The sequence below is a fragment of the Dipodomys merriami genome, unplaced genomic scaffold (genome assembly GCF_024711535.1).
Source record: "Dipodomys merriami isolate MVZ:Mamm:240054 unplaced genomic scaffold, mDipMer1.0.p SCAF_6, whole genome shotgun sequence".
NCBI classification, from domain to species: Eukaryota; Metazoa; Chordata; class Mammalia; order Rodentia; family Heteromyidae; genus Dipodomys; species Dipodomys merriami.
Window position 1 is genome coordinate 22,085,615 of NW_027206179.1, and position 22,801 is coordinate 22,108,415.

The following is a 22,801-nucleotide window of genomic DNA, read 5'->3' on the forward strand; positions in this document are numbered from 1 at the left end:
AAGCTCACTTCTCTTTCAAAGTCAGTAAATGTCTCCAGCTTCAGAAAGTCTTCTTCCTCCATATGCTTTGTATCACCACCCACCGTGCGTGCAGAAGGCAGAACCTCCTTCTCCAAGAGCTATGCTCAGTCCCTTGGCTCATTCTGCGTGCTGCACCTTATATTTGGTTTTAACCTAGGTCTGAGCTCCTTTGCATTCTCACCACCAGCTCTCAAACCCAGAACATTTCATGTGTCCAGGAAATGTTTGCTGTATGGAATGCAATGAATAACATGCGTGTATGTGTGCGTGTGTGTGTGTGTGTGTGTGTGTGTGTGTGTGTGTGTGTGTGTGTGTGTGTGTGTGTAATGTGTGTTGGTACCGGGGCTTGAACTCAGCCTTGCATTCTTGCTTTAGCTTTTCTGTTCAGAGCTGGTCGTCTACCACTTAAGCCACACCTCACCTACAGCTTTTTGCTAGTTAACTGGAAATAAGAATCTCTCAGATATGTCTGCCCAGGCTGGCTTTGAATCTCAGTCTTCCTACTTCAGCTTCTTCAGTGGTTAGGATTACAGTGCCTGGATAGTTGATTATTTTATGTGGACAGTTTCTACCCAACATGGACACAAGTTACATGGAAACCTTAAGGACCATCTATGGTTTCTCAACTTGGGCAGTGATTAGGTAGCACCTTCTCTCTCTTGTGTGATTTATCTTGTGCTCCCATATAATGTTCTGACAACTCAAGAAAGGGTTCTGGTGGTCACCTTTTTTTTCTGACCAGCTGAAGCCTATCACTAGGGTGTTAATTTTATAAACAAACATTCTCAGATATTTTCTTCTTCCACTGCACAAAGTAGTTAGCTTGTAATCACGGTCAACCAGGATTATCCAGATAATTGTTATACCACTTTGTAAACACAGCCTCAATTTTTCCATCTGCAAAAGGCAAATAATTGTTTGCCACTAATAGAACGGTAACATCTTGAATAAAAATAGATAATAGATCTATAAGATCACTTCCAGGAACTCAGAATAAACCTGTCAGAGAAATGCCAAGAATCATGATGGTGCTATTTTGGTAACTATGTGTGGTTTTGTCACTTTCTTAACATAGCAAAGAAAAAGTATAACTACTTCGTTAAAATAATCCCTATCAAAAGGAGGAAAAAAAATCCCACCCACTGAAAATGTGCTAGGGCATCAACCAGGGTGATAATTATCTTAGTATGGTTTTTGGAGAAGAATTTCATATTTTTGTGTGATATTTTATGTTAATATCTTTACAGCCTGGAGGTAGAATTCCTGAAAATGCAAAGCCACATTGTGTCAATGGGAGAATTTTAGTAGCACATTAAAAGATATATTATGAATATCTTTTCCATAAAGGGTAACCTCCAGGAAACAAAAAAATGTTTTTACTTCATATTTATTTGTCCGCTTAATAATAAGGGGACTGCCATCTGCTCCGTTATACAAATTACTCTTCTGAACATCACCACTTAATTTGCAGAGGTTAAAAAACCTGGATTAACGATGAACGTGTCATCATGATCACTTTTAAAATGAGGTACAAAATGTGGTTCATAAAGAAACCCTGAAATAAAAACTTTTGCCCTACTATACACACTGAAATTTCCGCTGTGGATTAAAGGTGGGAGAAAAGCATATGCTATTTTTAATAAAGTTTGCTCTCTTTCATCATTTGAGAGAAACATGGATATTTCTTAGAAGCAGAAAGAACACTCCAAAACAGGAGATCCACATCTCTTTTCACTATGATCTTAATATTATGCAACAAATGGAGTCTTCTAATTCACGGAATTATGTGGGCTGGGTCCCACCCTTTGGCTCCTAAGTCCTTTGGATGAGGGTTGCTGACACATCTGAGCTGTTCCTACAGAATCCACCAGAGGGCGGAAGTACACAACCACCGCACCCAATACCTGAAAGGCAATCTTGCTTTGGAAACATTTAAGTGGTGTGCAGGTGAAATATCTTAAAAGGTGAATTCTTTCAATAACTCCTTTAATCTGTCATTATTGGATTAGAGTATGGCATATGTAATTAAGGGCTTGGAAGTCTAGCAAAGGCTTAGCTCCAGGGTCTCAGATATTCCCAAGATGGTAATGGCTTTATTTCCCATTCTTCAGGAACACATTCATCTTTTATGTTTTTTCTCTGAGTCATTTTTTCCCTCTTAAAATGTCTACTGGCCACAAGGCCTATGAGACATTTATAGAAACCGTACAGGACTTTGGGGGTAAACTAATTTTCCAGTAATTGTTATATGATGGTATTATTTCAATTCGGTTACAATTATTAATACTGCTATGTTATTTGGGTGGTCATTGACTAAGCTGTCTGTCATAGTGTTAGAGTCAAGTGCTGATAGTTGCTGAATTAAGAGATTTCTCTGCAGGTCTACGAATTAAAGATAGGTACAAAAATCAATTAAGAGAAATAAATCCTAAAACTTGTTTTGCTCACATAATTTATATTTTTTGTTATAAGTACAATTGTTTATATATTATTAGATTTTTTTAAAGTATAGACATTGTGGTAAAGGATATTACAAAAGTATTTTTCTACCTCTGATTAAAAAACAACTTCTAATATGCTTTGGAATTCAAGCAAATGAGTGACAAAAGGGGAAAGTCCAATCATACAAACAAGGATCAGTGAAATTCTTTTTAGTGAAATTGTTACTGATGCATATTCATCTTCCATTTACTATCATGGAATGAAGGACTTCTGTTTTGAACCCCTAAACTCAACAAATGGGAGATGAAATCATACCCTGCTTCTAACTTCAGACTTAAGATGAAAATCACGGGCTGGTTGAGCTGTCTGTGTAAGGTGTATGTTTGGAGTGTCTGTGTCTGTGGCAGGGAAATAAATAAAAGCTGGGGTAGTGTTGGCACACAATGTGTTTTGTTTATTTTTAACCTTATATATCTTATCTATTATGCTATTTTTTTTAAAGGTTTACTTTAGGCTGTTTTTATTTTTTTGGAGAGCCCTTTGGAATCTTGTATTTGGATGCTAGGAGGCTGCTGCGGTGTGTCTATTGGACAAAGTCTAGGGGACTGAGGTTCTACAATTTTTCCTTGTTACCTTGGAAAGCCACTTGTCATGGGGGGGGGGCCTCAGTTTTCTCATCTGTAAAACAGTCAACCGGATGAAGAGATCACGGAGACCACTTTAAACTCTGAGATTTTATGATAAACATGATTGACATCTTAGTGGAATGGTAAAATAAATGCACAGTAGCACCTCATATCCTTAGATATTGGCTCGCAAATGGAGGATAAGGACTCATATCTCTCTATAAAATTTGTGAACTTGGTGAATGCTGAGAAGCATGGAGAGAGCGAGAAAGAGAGAGAGCATGGATATAAAAAATATGAGTAGAGGATTGCTTTACTTTGAATAGCCTCATTATTTTTTAGCGCACTGAATAGAAAGAGAAAAAAAAGTGGTTAGTATTTACTAGAATTGCTATTTTTAGGTCATTCAGTGTTAAGGGAAAATTTCAATGGTCACACATAAGAGGTCTTATTGACAGAAACAATTTAACAAGGGCTTAAGAAAGCAGAAGCCCCTACGTGTTCTCTGTTGCTCCTGGTTAAATCTATCACTCAGTTCGATCAGATATTTGGCTTTAGAATCCTAACAACTTTCAGCTCTCAAGGCAGGGTCAAAATCTTTAGATATATCTAGACAATGATACCGTTGAGGCGGTATTGCACCATTAGATGCAAAACTAGAGGCCGCCAAACAGCTTAAAGAGATGAGAAGAAAGCACATGACCAGAAGGACAGAAGGACGCAGACGTGGACGGTCAGGGCACATACCTGTGGGGATGAACGCGGCGTGCTGCTGCAGCTGGGCGCTTGTCAGAGCCTGCTGGTAGTGTAAGACACTGGGATTAAATACCGTGCTGGCACCGTTGCTTTTTTCAAGTGCTTGTCTCTTTGGTAAAGGATGAAGAGCACCAGGAGGAAAGGCCTAGAAAGGAAGAAGTCAATAAGAGATGTCTAACTTAAAGCAAACAATCTTCCGTGTCTACACAGATCATCAAGGACAATATTCTTTCTTTCTTTACGTTTTAAATGGTAGCTAAGGAGATGCTTATGCCATGCACCTTAATTTAAACAGCGGCAATGTCGAATGAGTGAGAATTTGTTATTGAGAGCAAAAGCATGATTTCTGTAACCCAAAAAACGGTAGCATCTCAACTAAGGAAAAGAAAAAAAAAACTATCAAGCAACAACAACGAAAACAAAAATGGCTTCAGCTTTTTAAATGGGTTCAGCTATTCTAATGGGAAGGGGTAGGGGAAGAAAAAAAGCACTGTGTTATTATTAATACCTATTCTTTACTTTTACTCAATGACGATTTCTTGACTGTTAAGGTTAATAAGGATTATAATGAGCCTTTTTCTGAGCCAAGGAATTTAAGTTTGCTTCACTCTTTTGGAAAAGGTATTAAAATTTGTTAGGGTCAATTTTATTTCACAGATTACATATGCAAACGAAATGGCTAAAACACCTTATTGAAATTTTTCCATTTTAAATTAATAATCATGATTGGCTGCAACCAGTATCTTACAAGTAAAAACAAATCTCAGATGGTTCTCTGAAAAGCTACATGCAAAGCGAAAGGTGAAAGGTCAAAGTACCAGGTCTACAGTTGCTTCGAGAGGTCGCTTCATTGCTTTGGCAGTCGACTGAGTCTTTTAATAACAGGCAGCGAGCACATGATGGCAGTGGGCCAATGGGATTCAAGCGAATTAACATACAGGTAAACAGCAAGCAGAGGTGCATCATGGGAACGGCATTGCATTGTGGATAGGTGAGAAGGAAAAAAATATTCTGAATGCAATATACAACGTACAAAACACTAGGCATGCACAACAACAAAAATGTTCTCTAAAGAAATGAATATTACACCTTTAAATTAGTATTGAAGCAAAAATGCATCTACTATACCTTAGTTAAAAGCATATAAGAGAGTAAAATATAGATGTTTGAAATTCAGGAAAGTTAATTAAAACAGCAGCTTGCATACACACCATAAGCATTTTTTATATTGCTTCAGAAAAAAAATGCAAAACTTTCAAGGGCCATCAGCTTGAAGAACGTCTGATAAGTTAGCTTTCAAGTATATATTTAAAAAAAAAATCCAAAGGCACCAGGCACAATCCAAGTTGAAAATTTTCACGAAGATAATTTTCACTTCGGCTCTCTAGCCTAACAAAATGAAACAGCAAACTGAGACAAATGAAAATTCAGGCAAAAAAAATATTCAAACACAAGATTATTTAGGCAAAATGGTTTGGGTTTGGATGCAGATTTCTTTTTTGTCTGAATCATATAGATAATTGCCTCAATTCTTTGTTTCACTCTGCTAGTTGTGGGTCTTTATAAGAGTATGTGGACTAATGTGCCAAACATTACAAGTTTTGAATTTCAATAGTGAGTTTCCAAAATTTCTCACTTGTATTCTATTTTATCTCTGCTTATGACTAACTTATCATCCATTCTGTTGTTGACTACAGTTGCAATTATAATTTACTTCATTTCAAACAACTTACCAGTTATACTAAGAAAATACCCTCTGAAAAGGTATTTAGGTGTCCTCGAGTATTAAAATAATTTCTATTTAGTAATCCTATTTGTACTTTTGGCTACAATTAGCAGTCAAACCAATTAAGGAAAGTGGAATTCTTGGCTAGACCATGTACAATAGCAAACAGCTAAAATAGCAAACAATAGCTTAAAGATTAGAAATAAATGATGTCTTATAAGTATATTTTTAGTTTCACTTAAACAATTGAAAGAATAGTAGAGATGGATTAATTTAGACCATAATGAAAAATTTTCCTCTTCCTGGTTGTCACTAAAAAAATGGAAAAAATTCTATGATGGAATTCTATGAAAGTAAAGAAATTCAAAGAACAGCTTCAATGCAAATAAGAAAAATGAAATATCCCGTTTCTATTTTTAGCACAATAAGTAAATCCATAAGGGTTTCATAATACTGAAGAACTTACATTCTAAAGTTCTGAGGTGGAGCTATGGCTTTGGAATAAAATAGAGTGGAAGAAAATGGTTAAAATGGGAATAATTGATATTTTACTTGGTAAACAAAAGGTCGTTTATCATCTTTTGATGATTCAGGGAAAGATGTACGATAGGAGGTAGGTAAAGTGGTGAAGAGAGTGACTAGAGATAAAGTAAGAAGGCTCGAGGTAGAGACAAGATTTGGCTAAATGGCCAAGAAAATTTGGGAAAGCCGTTTTGATAAAGGACATGAAATAATATAAAAGCAGTGTTGTAAAATTTCGAACATTAAAAATAAAATCAATCCAAGGAGTGCAATAACAAGCCCGCGTTTCTCTGTTCTTTAAACAAAAATCATGTTTAGCATTTTCTAAGTTCCACGATACCTCTGTGTGTGTGCATTGGCGCCCCTGAGCACACAGTGATACCGAGGCTTCAAATCAACGCCTTGAACTCTAGCTTGGCTTTTTTGGCTAGTATTCTACCACTCGAGACACACTTCTACATCCAGATTTTCGTTGGTTAGAGTCTCTGGGATTTGTCTGTCAAGATTGGCTCCTGAACCATGATTCTCAGATCCCAGCTTCTGGAATAGCTAGAATTAGAGAGCCCCCACTGGCTAGCCAAGGTGCCATTTTTGTTTGAAATCTGTCATCTGTGAAGCTTCACACGATTGAGTCATGCTGGGCTTGTTTGATTTATTTTTGAGCTTAAACTAATCTATATTGACTAAAGAAGGCGATACAGCAGCCTACCCTCCTAGCATACACTCAGAACATTAGCTGGATGCTGAAGCTCAAAACCATTTGGCCTTAATTGTCAAGACTCAATTTTCTCCTTCATTTTCCCCAGTCCTCAGGGTTTACAGAAAATGAATCTACTATTGAGTCAGTCTTTTCTGGCATGCTAACCGGAAAAGTCTCTGAAGGCTGATATTTATGATCAAAATTTTGATTCAACAAAGCATCATTTAATGAAGTCTATCTCCGGATAGAAGAAGAAATGTTGAATATTTCTCTTTAGGATAACATATGAAAAGTTAACATTATCCACATTTTCCCTTTTCTTTTTAGCTTACTGAAAACACATTTCCCTATAATTTAGGATAATCTAAGAGTGAAAAGGAGCTAAGAATTTCATACTGAGTATGAGCATGATGAGTCTCTCTTCTCTGTTGAATACTTTGTTTCCTTTATTACATGCAAATATCTTCTTTCCAAGTAAACGGGTTTTGTAGAGGAAGGTGTGCATCTTCTTTTAAATTGAGCCCTTTTGTTGGGACCAGACATTAGGCTTCCTTTCTTGTCAGCCTCACTGACATTTATAATCCTGTGTCCGCCTTGGGCCCCTAGCCTTGGGTACAGAACTGAATGTACATGGAAGTCCTAGACAGGCAGCCAGGCTTTTCTTCTTCTAGGTCAAGGAACACACCCTACCTCAGGTGAAGACGAACAAACCAAGGGGTCTTAGCCATGTTACAAGCAAAGATCAACTCTGAGGGGTCAGGAAATCCTGACAAAATAATCAAAACTACCACCGTAAGGAAGGTAAAAGGATGTGGATGAGCTGGACAGAATCCCAAGTTCTCACACATATTTTCTTGAACAATTGATGCTTATCTTGCTGATGGCAGCCTACCTATTTCCTTTTATAAACTAGTGTTCTTCTTGTTTTGCCCCATTTTGGCTTATGTGAACAAAGACCACGTGCCAGAAGACGAAACACCCTTTGTGCTCAAACTACCAAAGAGCAGCTGTGTCTTGCTTAACATGTCTGGGGAGAGCAATGCTTGTATTTGAAGAGGTATTAGTAAACGAATAAGGCTCAAAAGGAAATAAATGTGCCTTTTCTTCAAGAAAAAGCTTTAAATGCTTTTTTTTTTTAAAGGTTTGATTCATCAAAATAAGGGGGAAATCCCCAGATAGCAATAACAATGCCACTAGGGAACACTGGGTGAAGATGGGGGAGGCAGGTAAATGGCTTATTACTACCTGGCATTGTCATCATCACTCCCATTTGTCCTAAAGAAGAAAATCAAACCATCGTTTTCCTGCAATGTACTGAGTCATCTGGCTCCTAGGGTATATATACTTATAACTTTATCCAACTGATTTCAGCTAAGCCTCTGAGTTCATCCTAAAGAGACATGTCAGATTCAGTCATTTTCATGTCATTGTCAAGAAGATGCTGGCTTTTGTTCTGAAATGATGTTCTTTGGGGTTGTCTCTGAAGACGTGGCAAAAACCTGTGACTTCGCAGCACTCCAAATTTGGGCATGGTGTAACCATCTTAAGAAACTATGGCAACTAACTCTCCTGGCACCTACGGCATATGTGTGAACGTGTGGGAGGGCCTGTGGCCGCGCAGAGCTCTGATGTCTTGTTGTGAGGCTGAAGGATGATCTATTTGTATGAGTGGACATGTTTCTTCTTAGCCCCAGCAGCCTGGGTCACCTATCATTGGTGTCTACCAATGAAGCGATGGAAACCTAATTGCTTATAGACATTCCCTTGTAGGATGCAAGAAGACTAAATCAGGGCCCTCGTGTCACTGTATTTGTTCAAAGGGTATTTGGATTATGGGGACTCACGTGTTCATAGTCTCAGAGCCTCGTCTCCTTCCCTCACAGTGGGAGATGACCACTGAGACCCAAACTAAGTCATGCACACATAGCTCCTATCACTCTGACCATAGGGACGGCCACTGATATGGCAAGAAGACAATGATTTTCCTCCTAATTAGGGTATACTGTTCTCTCTCTTGTCAAAGAGATTCAAGAATGTGTCCTAAAGCTGTCTACAGCTATAGGAAAAGCTGGCCTTGGAGAATAGAGCTGACATCCTAAGAAAGAGAGGCAAGACAAAGAGAAGACCGGCTAGATTTTAAGTTCTCCTCTCCTCATGATACAGCGAAATCCGATTCTGTCTTTTAAGCTACTTCAGTTGAGTGTCTGTCTTTTTTTTTTTTTTTTTTTTTTTGCTGGTTGTGGGGCCTAACCTCTGGGCCTGGATGCTTTCTTTCAGCTCTTCAGCTCAAGGCTAGTGCTCTACCACTTGAGCTACAGCGCCACTTCCGACCTTTTCTGCTTATGTGGTGCTGAGGAATCGAACCCAGGGCCTCACGCATGCAAGGCAAGCACTCTACCACTGAGCCACCTTCCCAGATCGAGTGTCTGTCTTATCTTGGCAATATGCTGAGGACCAAGTTGTGATTTGTAACACAGTCCCATCCTATGGAAAAATATGGCCTTAGTGTCCAATCATCAGCACATCAATTAGGGAAAGCTGAAGCTGGCCTGAAAAGATGATTACCAAGAAAAAAGTCTTACTTCTTCAGGATAAGATCGTCACTGAGTGGGTAGAGGATGGACTCACACAGTGAACACATGTATAAAGGATGCTTAATTATGTCCAGAGAATTCCTGCTCATTTACGGAGAGTGATCATCTTCCTGTTCCTGATCAGAATACATTTTGGAAGTCTCTCTTATGAGAACTCAAAAAGGGAGACCTTTATTTTTTTCTTCTCTGATACTCTTGTGTGAGTGTATATTGTCCACATAGACAGTAACAGAACACTGAAGAGCCAAGATCTCTAAGCTTAAAACAAGAACAAAATGGGGATAGGCAAAGGGTTCGATTCTAAACTATTGGGAGATGAGTTCAGATTGGAAAGCTCAGTATAACACACCAGGTCACACTGGGCAGTCTGTGCTGTTCTCTCTGCAGCCCTATCTCTTATAATTGTGTGTGTGTGTGTGTGTGTGTGAGATGAGCTTGTGAATATGATAGCTTCCCTTCCACTTGAGACAGTGGTCTGCATCTGAAGTGGGGTCATTAATGAGAACAATGTGTTCACAAACGGTACTTTTCATTTCTAAGGCTCTATCTTTCTCTGTCCCCAGGGAGGAGTGGCTGCTGAGACTTCAGGCTCCTTCTTGGGCCTACCCTGAACTTCCATCCTATGACCTGGGGCATCGCATGTCACCTAGCCAGCCCTGAGTCCTCATTGACTTAACCTATCCAGCGGGTGCTGATCCATGCTGGGCCCCTCTAAATGCCTTCAATGAAGGGGTGAAGGAATCAATGTGAGACCCTTGCCAAACCTTTTCCTTCATTCTAAAGTCTTGCCGACATGGAGACGGAGAGTTTGGACACATGAGCCTCTCGGACATGTACAAAACTATTTGAATTCTGATCTCACAGATCTAGCTAGAGTAAGACCCTGGAAGCCTTAGAGTCCAAGGAGCCAGGCTCCTTGGTGACTGGTAGATAGCTGCCTCTGGTGATATCAGGGCCTGTGACCCTAACGGAGCTGCTGCCAGCCTCAGAGGGGCAGTAAGCAGTAAGGAACATGGAGGAGGGGAGGCTGGCTTACAGGTCTTTTTTTTTTTTTTAAAGCACCTCGCCAGTCCACTTCTATTTTTAATCTGCTGCATGCATTGCCCTTCCATGTACGATATCACAGGAGGGAGGAGTTGGATCAGCCCTGCTGTGGTGGTATACAGAAGGAGAGGAGGTAGAGACACTAGAAGGTGCCAGATTTTCCTGACTCCCTCACTTGCTAGGCAGCATTTTGGGGGTGGGGGGTGGGGGAAGAGGAGGGCGAGACAGCTCTACCTGTTACAAGGCTTCCACAGAAGGAAGGGGGTGCTAACGGTCAGGATGTCCATGACACGGACAGGTCGAATTTTGTGTGTGCAATGGCTTACAGACGATTAAAAACTCTTGGTAAAGAAAAAAGACAGTAAAAAAAAGTTTGATCAAAAGGGAATAAAACTTTTTTAAAAGAAAAAAAACCCCATATATATATATATATATATATATTTTTTTTTTTTTTTTTTAAATCCAGATTTCAGAGCCTTCCTCTGCGGGGAGACAGGGCCAAGCACCCGCAGCTGGGCCGCGGTGCGGGGCTGCAGGACCGCATAGGGATTTACTTATTGTGCCTCAGAAGGGAGGGAAGGAAGAGAACAACTAAAAAGGGGGCAACAACAACAAAACTTAGGCAGCGGAGTGCGGGGTGGGGGGGCGTAGAGCAGCCTCGTCTCCCAGCTGAGCCGGGAGCACCTAAGTCGCACCCCGAAGCAGCGATCCCCTCCCCACCCCGGCCCGGGGCGCGTGGGGGTGCGGGGTGCGGGCGATCGGGGTCCACCCCGCGCGCACTTACCATGACGGTGGCCGCGGCCGCGGCTGCCTGGGCGGCCACCGCGGCTTGGTTGGCTTGGTGCTGCGCAGCTTTGATTTTGGCCTGCAAGTGTGCAGGAGGGTGAAAATATTTGCATTTCTCCCTCATGCAACGCCCCTTTATGTAATCCATACAAACGGTTACGGTGTTGTCGTTCGTGTCAATCATGGTGCTGTCGGCGGGGTGTGCAAAGCGGCAGTCCGTCTCTCCCCGGGCACAGTTGCCTCGCTGGAACTCCCTGCATACCTGGGACAAGGGGGAGAAGCCACGGTGGTGATGCGTGTGGGGTAGGGCCAGGAGAAGAGAGAGAGACAGAGAGACAGAGAGAGAGAGAGACAGAGAGAGAGAGAGAGAGACAGAGACACAGAGACAGAGACACAGAGAGACAGAGACAGAGAGACAGAGACACAGAGACAGAGACACAGAGACAGAGATAGAGAGAGACAGGAGACAGAGAGAAACAGGGAGAGAGAGACAGAGAGACAGAGAGATAGAGACAGAGAGACAGAGACAGAGACACAGACAGAGACAGAGAGACAGAGACAGAGAGAGACAGGAGACAGAGAAACAGGGAGAGAGAGAAAGAGAGAGAGAAAGAGAGGAGGGCGCAGGGGGCCTGGGTCAGGCCTGCCCCCCTCCCCCTGCGGGTCACTGTGACCACCTGCACAGGGGTGGGGAGGAATGGACATGGGCCCACAGCTCCCAGGCAGGTGGGCTTTGGTGCTCTCCTGGATAGCATAGTCATTACCCACAAGCCAAGACACGAGGTGCTAAGTCTAAGCTGACCTTCCTCTCTTTTTCTAAAAAAGTTAAGAAAGTAATGGGGGCCATGTGCAGTTTTAGCCAAAATTAAGAATGACAACAGAAATCGACAGTCTCTATCGTCTGTGGTTCCATATGTCTGGATTTATATATCCTTAGGTAACTTACCAGGATTGGGGCTGGAGATCCATCTACTTTGTCTGTCTATCTATCTATCTATCTATCTATCTATCTATCTATCTATCTATCTATTTATCTATCTACTACCTATCCATCCATCCATCCATCTAATAGGTCTATCCATAGATAGATGATGTATCACATTATATATCATCTATATATCATATAGCTATATATACATATATGAATATCTTCTATCTATGGGCAGAAATCATCTGTCTATACATCTAGCTGTCTATACAACATGCATACATTATCTTTATATACATATATATCTATATCTGTGGACAGATCACTTTTCCCATTATCTATCATCATAGATAGTTTGATAGAGCTGTCACAGAGCTCTTTTCCAACATGTTTCAGGAATGATATGCTTGCTCATCTGTCAGGACCGTGATTGGTGATTGGGCCTGTGAACCTGACCAATTCTGGTTCTTAGAGCATCTCCCCTAGTCTTCAAAGAAAACTTATACCTGCAATCACCAACACAGTAACTAGACACCAAAAGGTTCATTTTAAAGTCACTTCATTAATATTTTTGATAGCTCCAAAGAAAGGTAAGTTTTTTTTTGTCAGTTGCAAGGCTTGAACTCTGAGCGTAGGTGCTGTCTCTGAGTTTTCTATTCAAAATTAGTGCTCTACTTACTATGATTTTTAATGTATAAAAGTACAGAAGCAGAAAAAGGGTCAAAACTAGATAGAGAAATAGGAAATAGATAAAATGTTGATTTTTAAGTTCTTTATAATTCTGCAATCTCAGGTAAATTAAATTATCCTTTGTGAATGATGGTTTGGCCAAAGTTTTACTATAGAAAGAAATAAATGTTTATAATCTGAAGTTTTCTTAATAATGCTTCAACTATAAATAATCTGAAATAAAGACATGTTGTATGTGGCTTATGTAATTCTTGCCTGCTTACAAATGTCATCCGCAGGGAAGAATAACCAATAGGATTGTAAGTGAATTCCTTTTTGTCTTCAATTTTCCAGCACACAGGTGGATCACAGTGACGTTAAATGAAAGGTCAAACGAGGTTTGAGTCTTGTGAAAGTCAAACATACTTAGGAACACAGTGTTTTCCTCACTGACCAATGGCTAAGGGAAGTTGAAAGGTAAACCGATGGTTTAAAAGTTGTGAAAGGTTGCAAAGCTGTGAATTATTTCATCCTACTTTGGAAATTAGCTAACGTTCCATCTTGAGTTCATAAACTGTATGAAGTGGAATTTACTCAGCTCTTTGCACAGATTCAGAATAAGCCTTTCTCTGCAAAGGTAATCACTCCTGCCTAGGACAACAGAAAAAAGTGTAGTCAGTTTCTGACTGCAGTTGACTTCATTCCTGGATTGAAATGGACCAAAAACTGTTCTGTTACAGTCTATGTGAATTCACTTTTACATGTGCCTTTGTCTACTGTGGGAAGGACGAATTGTCCCAACTCTTCTGATCTAATCTGTTTTCTGAAACAGCCCCATCCTGAGTGCTAAAGATCAGTAGGCCCCAGCAGGTGGAGCCCAAAACATGTGCAGTCCCCTGGCAAGCCAATCCGCCAATATTCACAGGGACAGGCTTTGTGTCTCTGAAACAGTAGAATTTACATTCTCTTCACTCAAGGATATAGAGGTTCTAGATTGAAGCTGAGTTATTAAAGAAAACACATATCTTTTAAACTATTTACAGTTCTATTCTGAATTCTAAAACATTCACAGGTTGTTAGGTAGCAAACATTTTGTAGCCCTCCAGGTTTTCTGGGTTAATATTTAAACAAATGTACACTGAAAGAATATTCTCCAATGACCCAGTGTTCTCAGTATACAAGGTTACCTAGTTACTCTAATCAGTAAGGGAATGAAAGGATAGCTTTGAAAAACCTATCAGAATCTTTACACAACCTTACAAAATGCTCTGCTGGACTATCAGAGTGATAACCAGAGTAGGGTTAATAGACCAAGTCTCTAGCTTTGTTTCAGGAGAAATTTTACTCAATGAAGTACAGAAAGGTTGTCTTGATTTACAACTTCAGAATTTGTATTTTATAAATATGTCAACTTGTTACATTGAGTTTTATAGAACACTTGATTTTAAGTGAAATTAGACATCTCTATCAATAGCTAACTTTACCTATCCCCCCCTTTTCCCTCCAGCACCCACTTCCTTCACTTGTCAGTAAAACCTTCAAGCCAGGTGTTCTGGAACATTCAATAACAACCACACATGGTCTTAAAGCACTGAAACAGGACCAGACCAACTGGATTGTCTCTGAGTATCTCCCATTGCCCTAATTGCTGGGTAACTGACTACTTCTAGAACTTTCCAAGATTCAGGAAAGGTTATTGCTGGACATAACAGGAGAGTATAATTTGCATTGATCTCTGTAATTTGCATTGAGATGGATTCAATAGTCTCTTGGTTGACACTATTTTGCCCTTAAACATATACTCTATGCAGATGATTTTTGTTTGTGTTAAAGTTATTCTTTTTCCCACATAATTCCCTTTGTCCTTGGCATTAATTTCAGACCACAGAATTATGAATGCATGGGTTCTGGATGTGTGTGTATGAGTGTGTGTGTGTGTGTGTGTGTGTGTGTGTGTGTGTGTGTGTGTGTGCATGGTCTTTTTTGCAGAACTCAATGATCTCACAAGCATTCATTGACCCAGATGTTTTCTTCTACCACAAATGCATCTCAAAGCACAAACACAGTTCAAGTACCTCCAGTTTGTCAGTCCTGAGAAGTTTCTGAGTTGCAGTTGAGCCCGGGACAGTGACGGGTGGACTTCCGGGAACGATGACAGGTGTGGTGGGCAGAATTTCTGTTGGGACCAACCCAACTCCAGGGGTGACAGGTGCTAAGTAAGGAGCAAAGCTAATAGCCGTATTTGTCCCTATGGCGGGACCTACAGGAAAAGTGGGCTGTTAAAGGAAGACAACACAGGAAACAGATTCAATAGAATAACACTTACAAAATATTACCAGCAAATATTATAACAAAATATTACCAGCAAGTATTATAATTTGAGCAAAAAAATGAAAGCTGTTAGCAAGTGTCATTTGAGCAAAATTTATTAATCACATATGATACTCTGTGTGAGCAGCAGAATCCAGAATCCAGGATGGCATTGTAAAAATTCATTAAAAATCACTTCCTTTTGGTTTTACTTAAGAAAACTGAAAAACACAGAGTCTCTCTTTCCCAAACAACACAAAAATATAGGAGAATATCAGAGACACCAACTTAGAAGGGACCAGTTAAATTTATGTTGTCAGGAAAGAAAGTAATTTCCACTCTAAGTACTCATCCTTCCAAACAATTTTATGTTTTCACAGAAGATCTTTGGGATCCAGAGTTTTATTTCTCCTACAGATCTCTCAAAGGGAGAAAAAGAAACAAAATCCTTGTTTTCCAGGTAAGCACGTTTACCCAGTTTAAAAAAAAGTAGAGCTCTTGTGGGATTTCACTGAGTTCAGACTTACCAGTATATTTCATCTTCCATTTGGATTATTTCCAAAATTCAAGTGCAGCTTTAGACCAGTATACTACAGTTTGCTGTAGCTCAACCATGCCTTAATTCAAACTTCCCTTCTTGAAAGGTTGGGTGAAAGAGCTTGAAATCCTGCACAATATCTCCATTGACTATTAAAAATGGGCTTGCCTTCCTAGGTCACAAAATCAACAAAGCAGTGACAAGAGCAGATAGTGCTTACTAAACACAGTCTCAGGACTGGGGTTATGGCTCAAGTGGTGGAACTTGCCTAGTTGTCTGAGCTTTAATCCCTCAGTACCCAAAAGAAGAAGAAGAGTTGAACAGTAATCCCTTTGTACAACTACTTCAAAGATAATAAAGGCATAATTAAAAAGATAAAAGATCAGAGAGTGACTAGTAATCACAGCTACCTTGGAGGTTCATGGTTCAAGGCCAGCCTAAGCAAAAAAGAAGAAAAAAGAAAAAGAAAAAAAGCCAGATGAGGCACACTTGGAATTATCAAGTCTAGTCCCAGGCAAAAGTGTGAGATACTATCTGAAAAATAAATAAACCACCATTTGGCTCAAATCTCAAATGGTAGAGGTCTGAATTCAAACTGAATACTGACAAAAAAATAAAATTCCCTGAACAAAAAACCAAAACCAAAACCCCAAATACATTCTTTTATCACTATATACTTTGTCTTGGGATAAGAAGAAATATTCTAGTAGGTCAATAGCATAATCATTTTTTAAAGCTCCACTTACAAATATGTAACTTGTTTGTCTTTCAGAAATTATGAACCTAATTTCTTATTTCTTATTTCAACTTTTTCAAGAGTCACGATTTTAAAAACAATTATGATCCTAAAGACTTTTGTCAGGAGATATTTTACAGTGAATTGGGCCTAAATGCCTCCTGTTTGTTCGGTTGGCTTTTATTTATGAACCTTTTAAACTATTTATTTTTAGGATGAGTTTTCAAATATTTGTGATCATATGTCCATGCAGTTTTCTAACTCTGGGCTACATTGCCTGCGTGTGTCATAGATGTCTGTACTTATCTACCTTGGGTAACATGATTCTTGTCTATTTACTACAGGGAAGGAGTTGTTTAATATGTGGGAAAAACAACACACTATGTTTTACAAACATATTTTTCAATACAACATTAACAGAAAAGAAAGAGTGTTTCTTTTAAACGGTCATGTCAGAAAATAGTAAATAGTTGCTAATTTGTGCCGGGAGTTCCCAGGGAGGCTGGGAAGTCCACTGCGCTGGCTGAGAGCTCAGAGGATATTCAACTGGCCTTAGAAGGTCCCCTTCAAGCCCTCCTGTGAGAAACTCCTACACCTTCACAGCTCAGCCATAAGTTGGCTTTGGGAGAAAGTCTCAGACTATGGTCTCAACCTGAGAAATGGATAGCAGTTAGGATTTTCTTCTTTTTTCCCCCTTGACTTGCCACAAAATTTTATATATGTATGTTACCTATTTCAGTCATAATTATAGAAAATTGCAGCTTTGTAGTAACGTTAGCTTTTATAATTTAGTCTTACTGAAAAAAAAACACGATTTAATAGTATAAGGACTATGTAATGTTTGAGTTAAAAAAAACAAATTCAGCTGGGCACCAATGCTTCATACCTGTAATCCTAACTACTCAGGAAACTGAGATCTGAGAATCAGCTCAAAGCCAGCCTGGTTAGGAAAGTGCATGGGACTCTTATCTTCAATAAACTATGAAAAAAGCCAGAAGTGGAACTGTGGCTCAAGTGGTAGAGTGTTAACCACAAGGAAAAACAAACAAACAAACCCCAGGGACAGTGCCCAGGCCTTGAATTTAAGCCCCAGAACTGGCATGCATGCGTATGTGTGTGTGTGTGTGTGTGTGTGTGTGTGTGTGTCCGCGCGCGCGCGTGTGTGTGTGCACGTGCGTGTGCGTGCACACACACATACACAAAGTTCAGAAGGGCCATAATTCACAACATACTCATTATTTAATGGAACAGCCATGTCAAAAATACCTAAGAGGGACTTTCAGAGATGCATTCTTATACAACAAGTCTAGGAAGGAACTTTGATATTCTTAGTAAAAAAAAATTACTATGTGGAGTAATGTGTGACCAAATTTGACAACCGCTGTTACAAATGAGGAGTGAATGTAGGTATTAAAAATCACATACCTGTATTAAGCAGGTTATTTAACTCAGAGATGAATTACTGAACTAAATAGCTACAGGAAAGAGCCAATCCTTACATGTCCATTTTAAAATTTTTCTTGCAGGTATACACTCCTAATGCAGCAGGGATTTTAGACTCATGAGTAAGAATAGGTTAAGCCAGCAGATTCTGAAAGGATGTTATATCCAAGATAAACATCCTGACTTCTGCCTTCGGGTCTCAGACTATAGCTACTCTTCTTCATGACATTAATTTTGTGGATAATTTCTTAGAACCCTCCCCCTAAATATATCAGTAGCCTGCATGCTTTTAAAGTGTATACTGAGCTGGGCATAGGTGGTATATACCTATCATCCTAGCTACATAGAAGGCTGAGATCTGAAGATTGCGGTTCCAAGCCAGCTTGGGCAGGGAAGTTCATGAGACCCTTATCCACCAAAAAGCTGGAAATGAGGCTGTGGCTCAAGTGGTAGAATGCTAGATTTGAGTGAAAAAGCTAAAGGACAGTGCCAAGCCTTTTGAATTCAATTCCTGTACTGGTTGGCGCACACACACGCGGGTGTGCGCGCGCGTGCACACACACACACACACACACACCTCACTTTTTAAAAAAAAATTAAAGAAAAAAGTGTATATTGAAAAACCATATTCCATAACCAGCTTGAGCCTTCTATATAGGTATGCAATGTGGACAGTTCTGAGCAGCCATGTGCTGCTTATTGGAAAATGTGGCTCTTGGATCCTGGATTAAAATGAATCTACTGAGAGAGAGAGAGAGTCTGGGCCCACAGCATATCCTGGTATACGTGGAGCCTCCTCAGTTGCAGCAACTGAGGAACGAGAAGGCCCCTGCAGAGGACTTCCTTCTTGGAAGCACCCGCAGCAGTCAGGAGGACAAGGCTGCAGTTTGTGCAGAGTGCAGCTACTAAGTGAGAAGAGACAGCAGTCATCTGGTGCCTGTCCTCTCTCGGTGCTCACTCACAGGCTGAAGAGGCCAGAGGACAAAACTCTTGAAGAAAATCACTTCAGAAATGCTCCTGCCTCATGCTGTCCTTCAGAACACATTCCTCTGCTTCTCTAACCAGGACCCCATGCTCTTCTCTCCTTTCTCCAGTACCTTATATCTGCAGGTCTGGGGACACCAGAACTGGGCAGGGGCCAGCACGGAGAAGACACTGTGGGTGACAGTTGAGCTTAGGGGTTTAGGTTTTGTTCCAGTGGGCAAGGAGCGAACCAGTGAAAGGGCCTTAAGTAATGGGTAATGGAGTCTTACTGATGTTTTAAAAAGACTCCTCTGGTTGATGTATGTAAGGAGATACTGGGGTCAGATGAGAGCAGAAAGCAAGATATTAGAAAAGAGATGCTTATAAAGTTGTTTGGGGAAAAAACAACAACAACCTGGAGATGGTTCACCGGAGTGTGCTTGCTAGCAAGGGGAGAAGCGGATGGCTTAGAAGGCAGGTGTGCGGGGCTTGCTAATGAATTTTCTGTCTCAGAGTGTAGGCAAGTCGGCTAGGTTTTTGTTGGAGACTGTGGGTTGAGGATACTGTTTACTGAAATGGGAATGTAGTGGAATGAGGACTTGGGTTTTGAACACATCCACTTTTTGTATGAAATTTAAAGGTAAGTTCAGGAGGAAACAGCATCTATGATTCCAGGGCTCAGAACACAAGTTTGGACTGGAAATATACATTTGTGGGAAGAGTAGGCGGGGCTTCTCAGCCCATTAGGCCACCAATAAGAGGGTAAATAGGAAGAAATATTCAGTCTGGGAACCAGAGATGAATGAAAGAGATAGAGAAGGAAGCAGGCAGAGAGGAAGTTTCTCCTGTTAAACAGGAGAAAGCTCTGACACGTGCTGGGGACCACCAAGAGGTCTGATAGAATGTGCTCATTAATCTGGGCTGTGATGGGGGGGGGAAATGCCATAAACTCTATAGCTTTTAAAACAACTGAAATGCATACATTACAGTTGTAAAGGCTGCTGGGAAATCTAAGATGAAGGAAGGCCTGGGCAGAGTCAAGGTGCAGTGAAGGCTGAGTCCCTGGCTCCCATGATGTCTCTCTCTGGCTGTGTCTTCTCTTCTTCTAAAGGTGCTAATCGCATTTATGAGGAATCCATCCTCCTGACCCCATTCGCCTCGCAAAGGCCTCTCCTCCACTTGTCATATTATCACTGTCAGGTTGGACTTCAACATAAGACACAAACATTCAGAGTACAGCCAGCAGTTGAGTTGCATAGAGGACTAGGGGGAAAGATGCTAGCAGATGAGTTTAGGGGTCCATGGAAGGAATGGGAGAAATACCCTAGTGCTTTAAAGAAGATGACCTCATACTCCCTGTGTGTCAATGAAATTGATTTAAGTAATTTCTGCATCTATAACTTGCTTGTGACTGCCATTAAAAAAAATGACCATAAATGTGATGGCTGAGAACAAGTGAATTTATTCTTCTGTAGTTCTGGAGGCCAGAAGTCTAAAATCAGTTTTGTTGGGTCCAAATCAAAGTGTTAACAGATCTTGCTCACTCTGGAAGCTCTATGGTAGAATCTGCCATTCCAGTCTCCTCTCTCTTCAGGTAGCTGCTGATTTTCCCTGGTTGTGTCTACATCCCTCCTGTCTCTAGCTCTATGAACACATTAAGTTTTTCCTCTTCTGCCTGTGTCAAATCTCCTCTGTCTCTCTCTTCTGAAGAGACTTGTAATTACACTTTCAGCCAGCAGGATCTCACCATCCAAGATGCTACATCTTATCTGCCAAGACCCTGTTTTTGTAAGAGGTGACTTCCTGTGGGGTCCAGGCACCTCTGAGCATCGGTCAACTATTTTGTTCTAGAACACTAACTCACTTCTGAAACTCTGAAATGATTTGTTGTTAGACTTGATTGCTTTTTGACTTGTTGCACTTCGTATTTGAATACTCCTTGTGACTTAAAAAAAAAAAAAACAACTCTCCTGGACTACTAACACACAGCATTCCCTTTTCATAGAGAAATTGTCATGAACTCCTAATTAATATTTGGGGCCTATACAAAAACACAGCTTTCAAAACAAGTTCAATCCAGAGTTGATGGAATTTTCACGTTAACACTGTCCTCATCTCATACGAGGGTCAATTCTGACTAATTCTAAATAAATGGGAAGTACAGTATTCAAACAGGTGATATGCATAATGTTGAGCTTGCTCTGAATTGATTTCCATACATGTTACTTAGTATATACAAGGATATTAGTTTAGCATTTTGGGAAATTAATAACAGGCTTTATTAGGTGCGCATCAAAAAGAATTATAAATTATACATGTGTGTAGTTTTAAGTAGAAGTACTTGAATGCCTAGTTTAAATGTGTTCAGAAGACTAATCTATCTTCAGTAAGTCTGAACACCTGGGCTAGCTCTTAATACTTGTCCAGGATACATTTATTTGAGACTACCTTCCTTCAGGTTACCTTTCTTCATCCAAACTCATCCTCTGGGCCTGACTTGGCCTTTCCATGTATCTGTCTCTCCTCAAAGGCTGTGTCTGACTTACCTCAGAGTTCCCTGCCCCCAGCCTTTTTCACTCTGGGAAGAGCTGGCTCCTGGCTACTTTGCGCAGAGTTCTGGAGACATGCAGAATTGCTAACAACCTGCTCTCTCTCTTCTTGGCCACCCCTACGCTCTCCCCAGTCCATCTCACAAGGACATAATAAGAAAATGGAACTCACTGGTAGCTATCTGTTTTAATTTAACAGCTTTCAGTCACATAGATTTTCCTACAATGAAGGCTGATTTTTCTACAATAGCCTTTTGTGCTTGTATTTTTTTTTTTAAAGCAAATTCGTTCCCTTGACTTGATTTTTTTTTAGCTTGTTTTTGTGCAAATAATTCACCAATGTAAGTGAAACCCACTAAAGTCAAATGCACGCCTTCCCTCGGGACTTCATTCTTAAAGCAATTTCTAGACCTTGAAGGAAGTATCCTCAAACACTGAAATCAGGGAGAAAAATATTACCCAATATATATTCATATACATAAACTCCCTTGGGCATTTATTCTGTGGTCTTTGTCAGGGCTGCTATGCCTTTTCCAGACCTGGGAGAGAGACAGGCGCCATCTTACCCAGCTGTTGTCTGGCCTAGGAGAACAGGGAGAATCTATCTCCCCCAGCTATTGGGTAAGTTCAAGACCCTGTAACACAACTTGAGCTGTGTGATATTGGAGAGCTCAGTCACCTCCTCTGGTTGCTCATGTTCTCCATCCTAAAAATGATACCATCGAATTTGGTGCTACACTGCTGGATAGTTGAGGCATTACCACCTCTTCAATCCATAGCCTATCAAGCCATGCTCCGAATAAAATGGTGGAGCCATTTCCATTCTAAGATGGCTCAGAGGCCGAGTTTACTGATGAGAAAGGCTGCTTTCCGAGATATTGATTTGAGATTGTCTTTGCTCCTTATTCCCACACACACCATCTTTCCATTTAATTTTTTTAAAGCTCTTTTTTGGTATCTACGGAGCATCAAAGCTCTTTACTGTAAGCAAAATGACAAAGTCCAGGGAGGCTGTCTTAGGTTATGGAGGCAATGTCTGTCCCAATGCGTCATGCAGCCGGCCACCATTAGGGAAGACGAACTCACCACAGGATGAAGCGGAGTTCCTGGAAACATAAATTGCATCTGCTGGGCGAGCATCGCAGCTGCAGTTTTTTGCTGGATCAAGTTGTTCCTCCCATTAATTTCTAGTTGAGTTTTTAAGTGTGTCGGCGGGTGAAGATACTTGCAGTTCTCTCTTGAACAACGGCCCTGTAAGATAAGACATTTGGGGTGTGGAATTGTTAGAAGTAACTTGTGACAATAGCATTGTCCATTTTACAACTTCTCTTTATCTATGAAGGAAAAAAGATTGTGTATGTGTGTGTGCACATGTGTGCGTGCGTGCATGCATGTGTGTGTGTGTGTGTGTGTGTGTTGGGGAGGAATGAATTAATACTATAAAATAT

At 40.4% G+C, this 22,801-nt stretch overlaps 1 protein-coding gene across 9 annotated transcripts in view; it reads right to left on the reverse strand.

The window, feature by feature from the left end:
• Nucleotides 1-22,801, reverse strand: part of Mbnl2 (muscleblind like splicing regulator 2) — a 151,003-nt gene that overhangs the window by 28,015 nt on the left and 100,187 nt on the right. For 5 of the 9 annotated variants that reach the window (XM_070002718.1, XM_070002717.1, XM_070002719.1 and 2 more), the window contains 5 exons: nucleotides 22,440-22,604; nucleotides 14,890-15,090; nucleotides 11,216-11,479; nucleotides 4,664-4,717; nucleotides 3,837-3,990 (listed from right to left, as the gene is read on the reverse strand). In XM_070002718.1, coding sequence (XP_069858819.1) covers nucleotides 3,837-3,990; nucleotides 4,664-4,717; nucleotides 11,216-11,479; nucleotides 14,890-15,090; nucleotides 22,440-22,604 — 838 coding nt within the window. The remainder of the gene's footprint in view (nucleotides 1-3,836; nucleotides 3,991-4,663; nucleotides 4,718-11,215; nucleotides 11,480-14,889; nucleotides 15,091-22,439; nucleotides 22,605-22,801) is intronic. The other 4 variants (XM_070002722.1, XM_070002725.1, XM_070002726.1 and 1 more) reach the window with 1 other exon arrangement.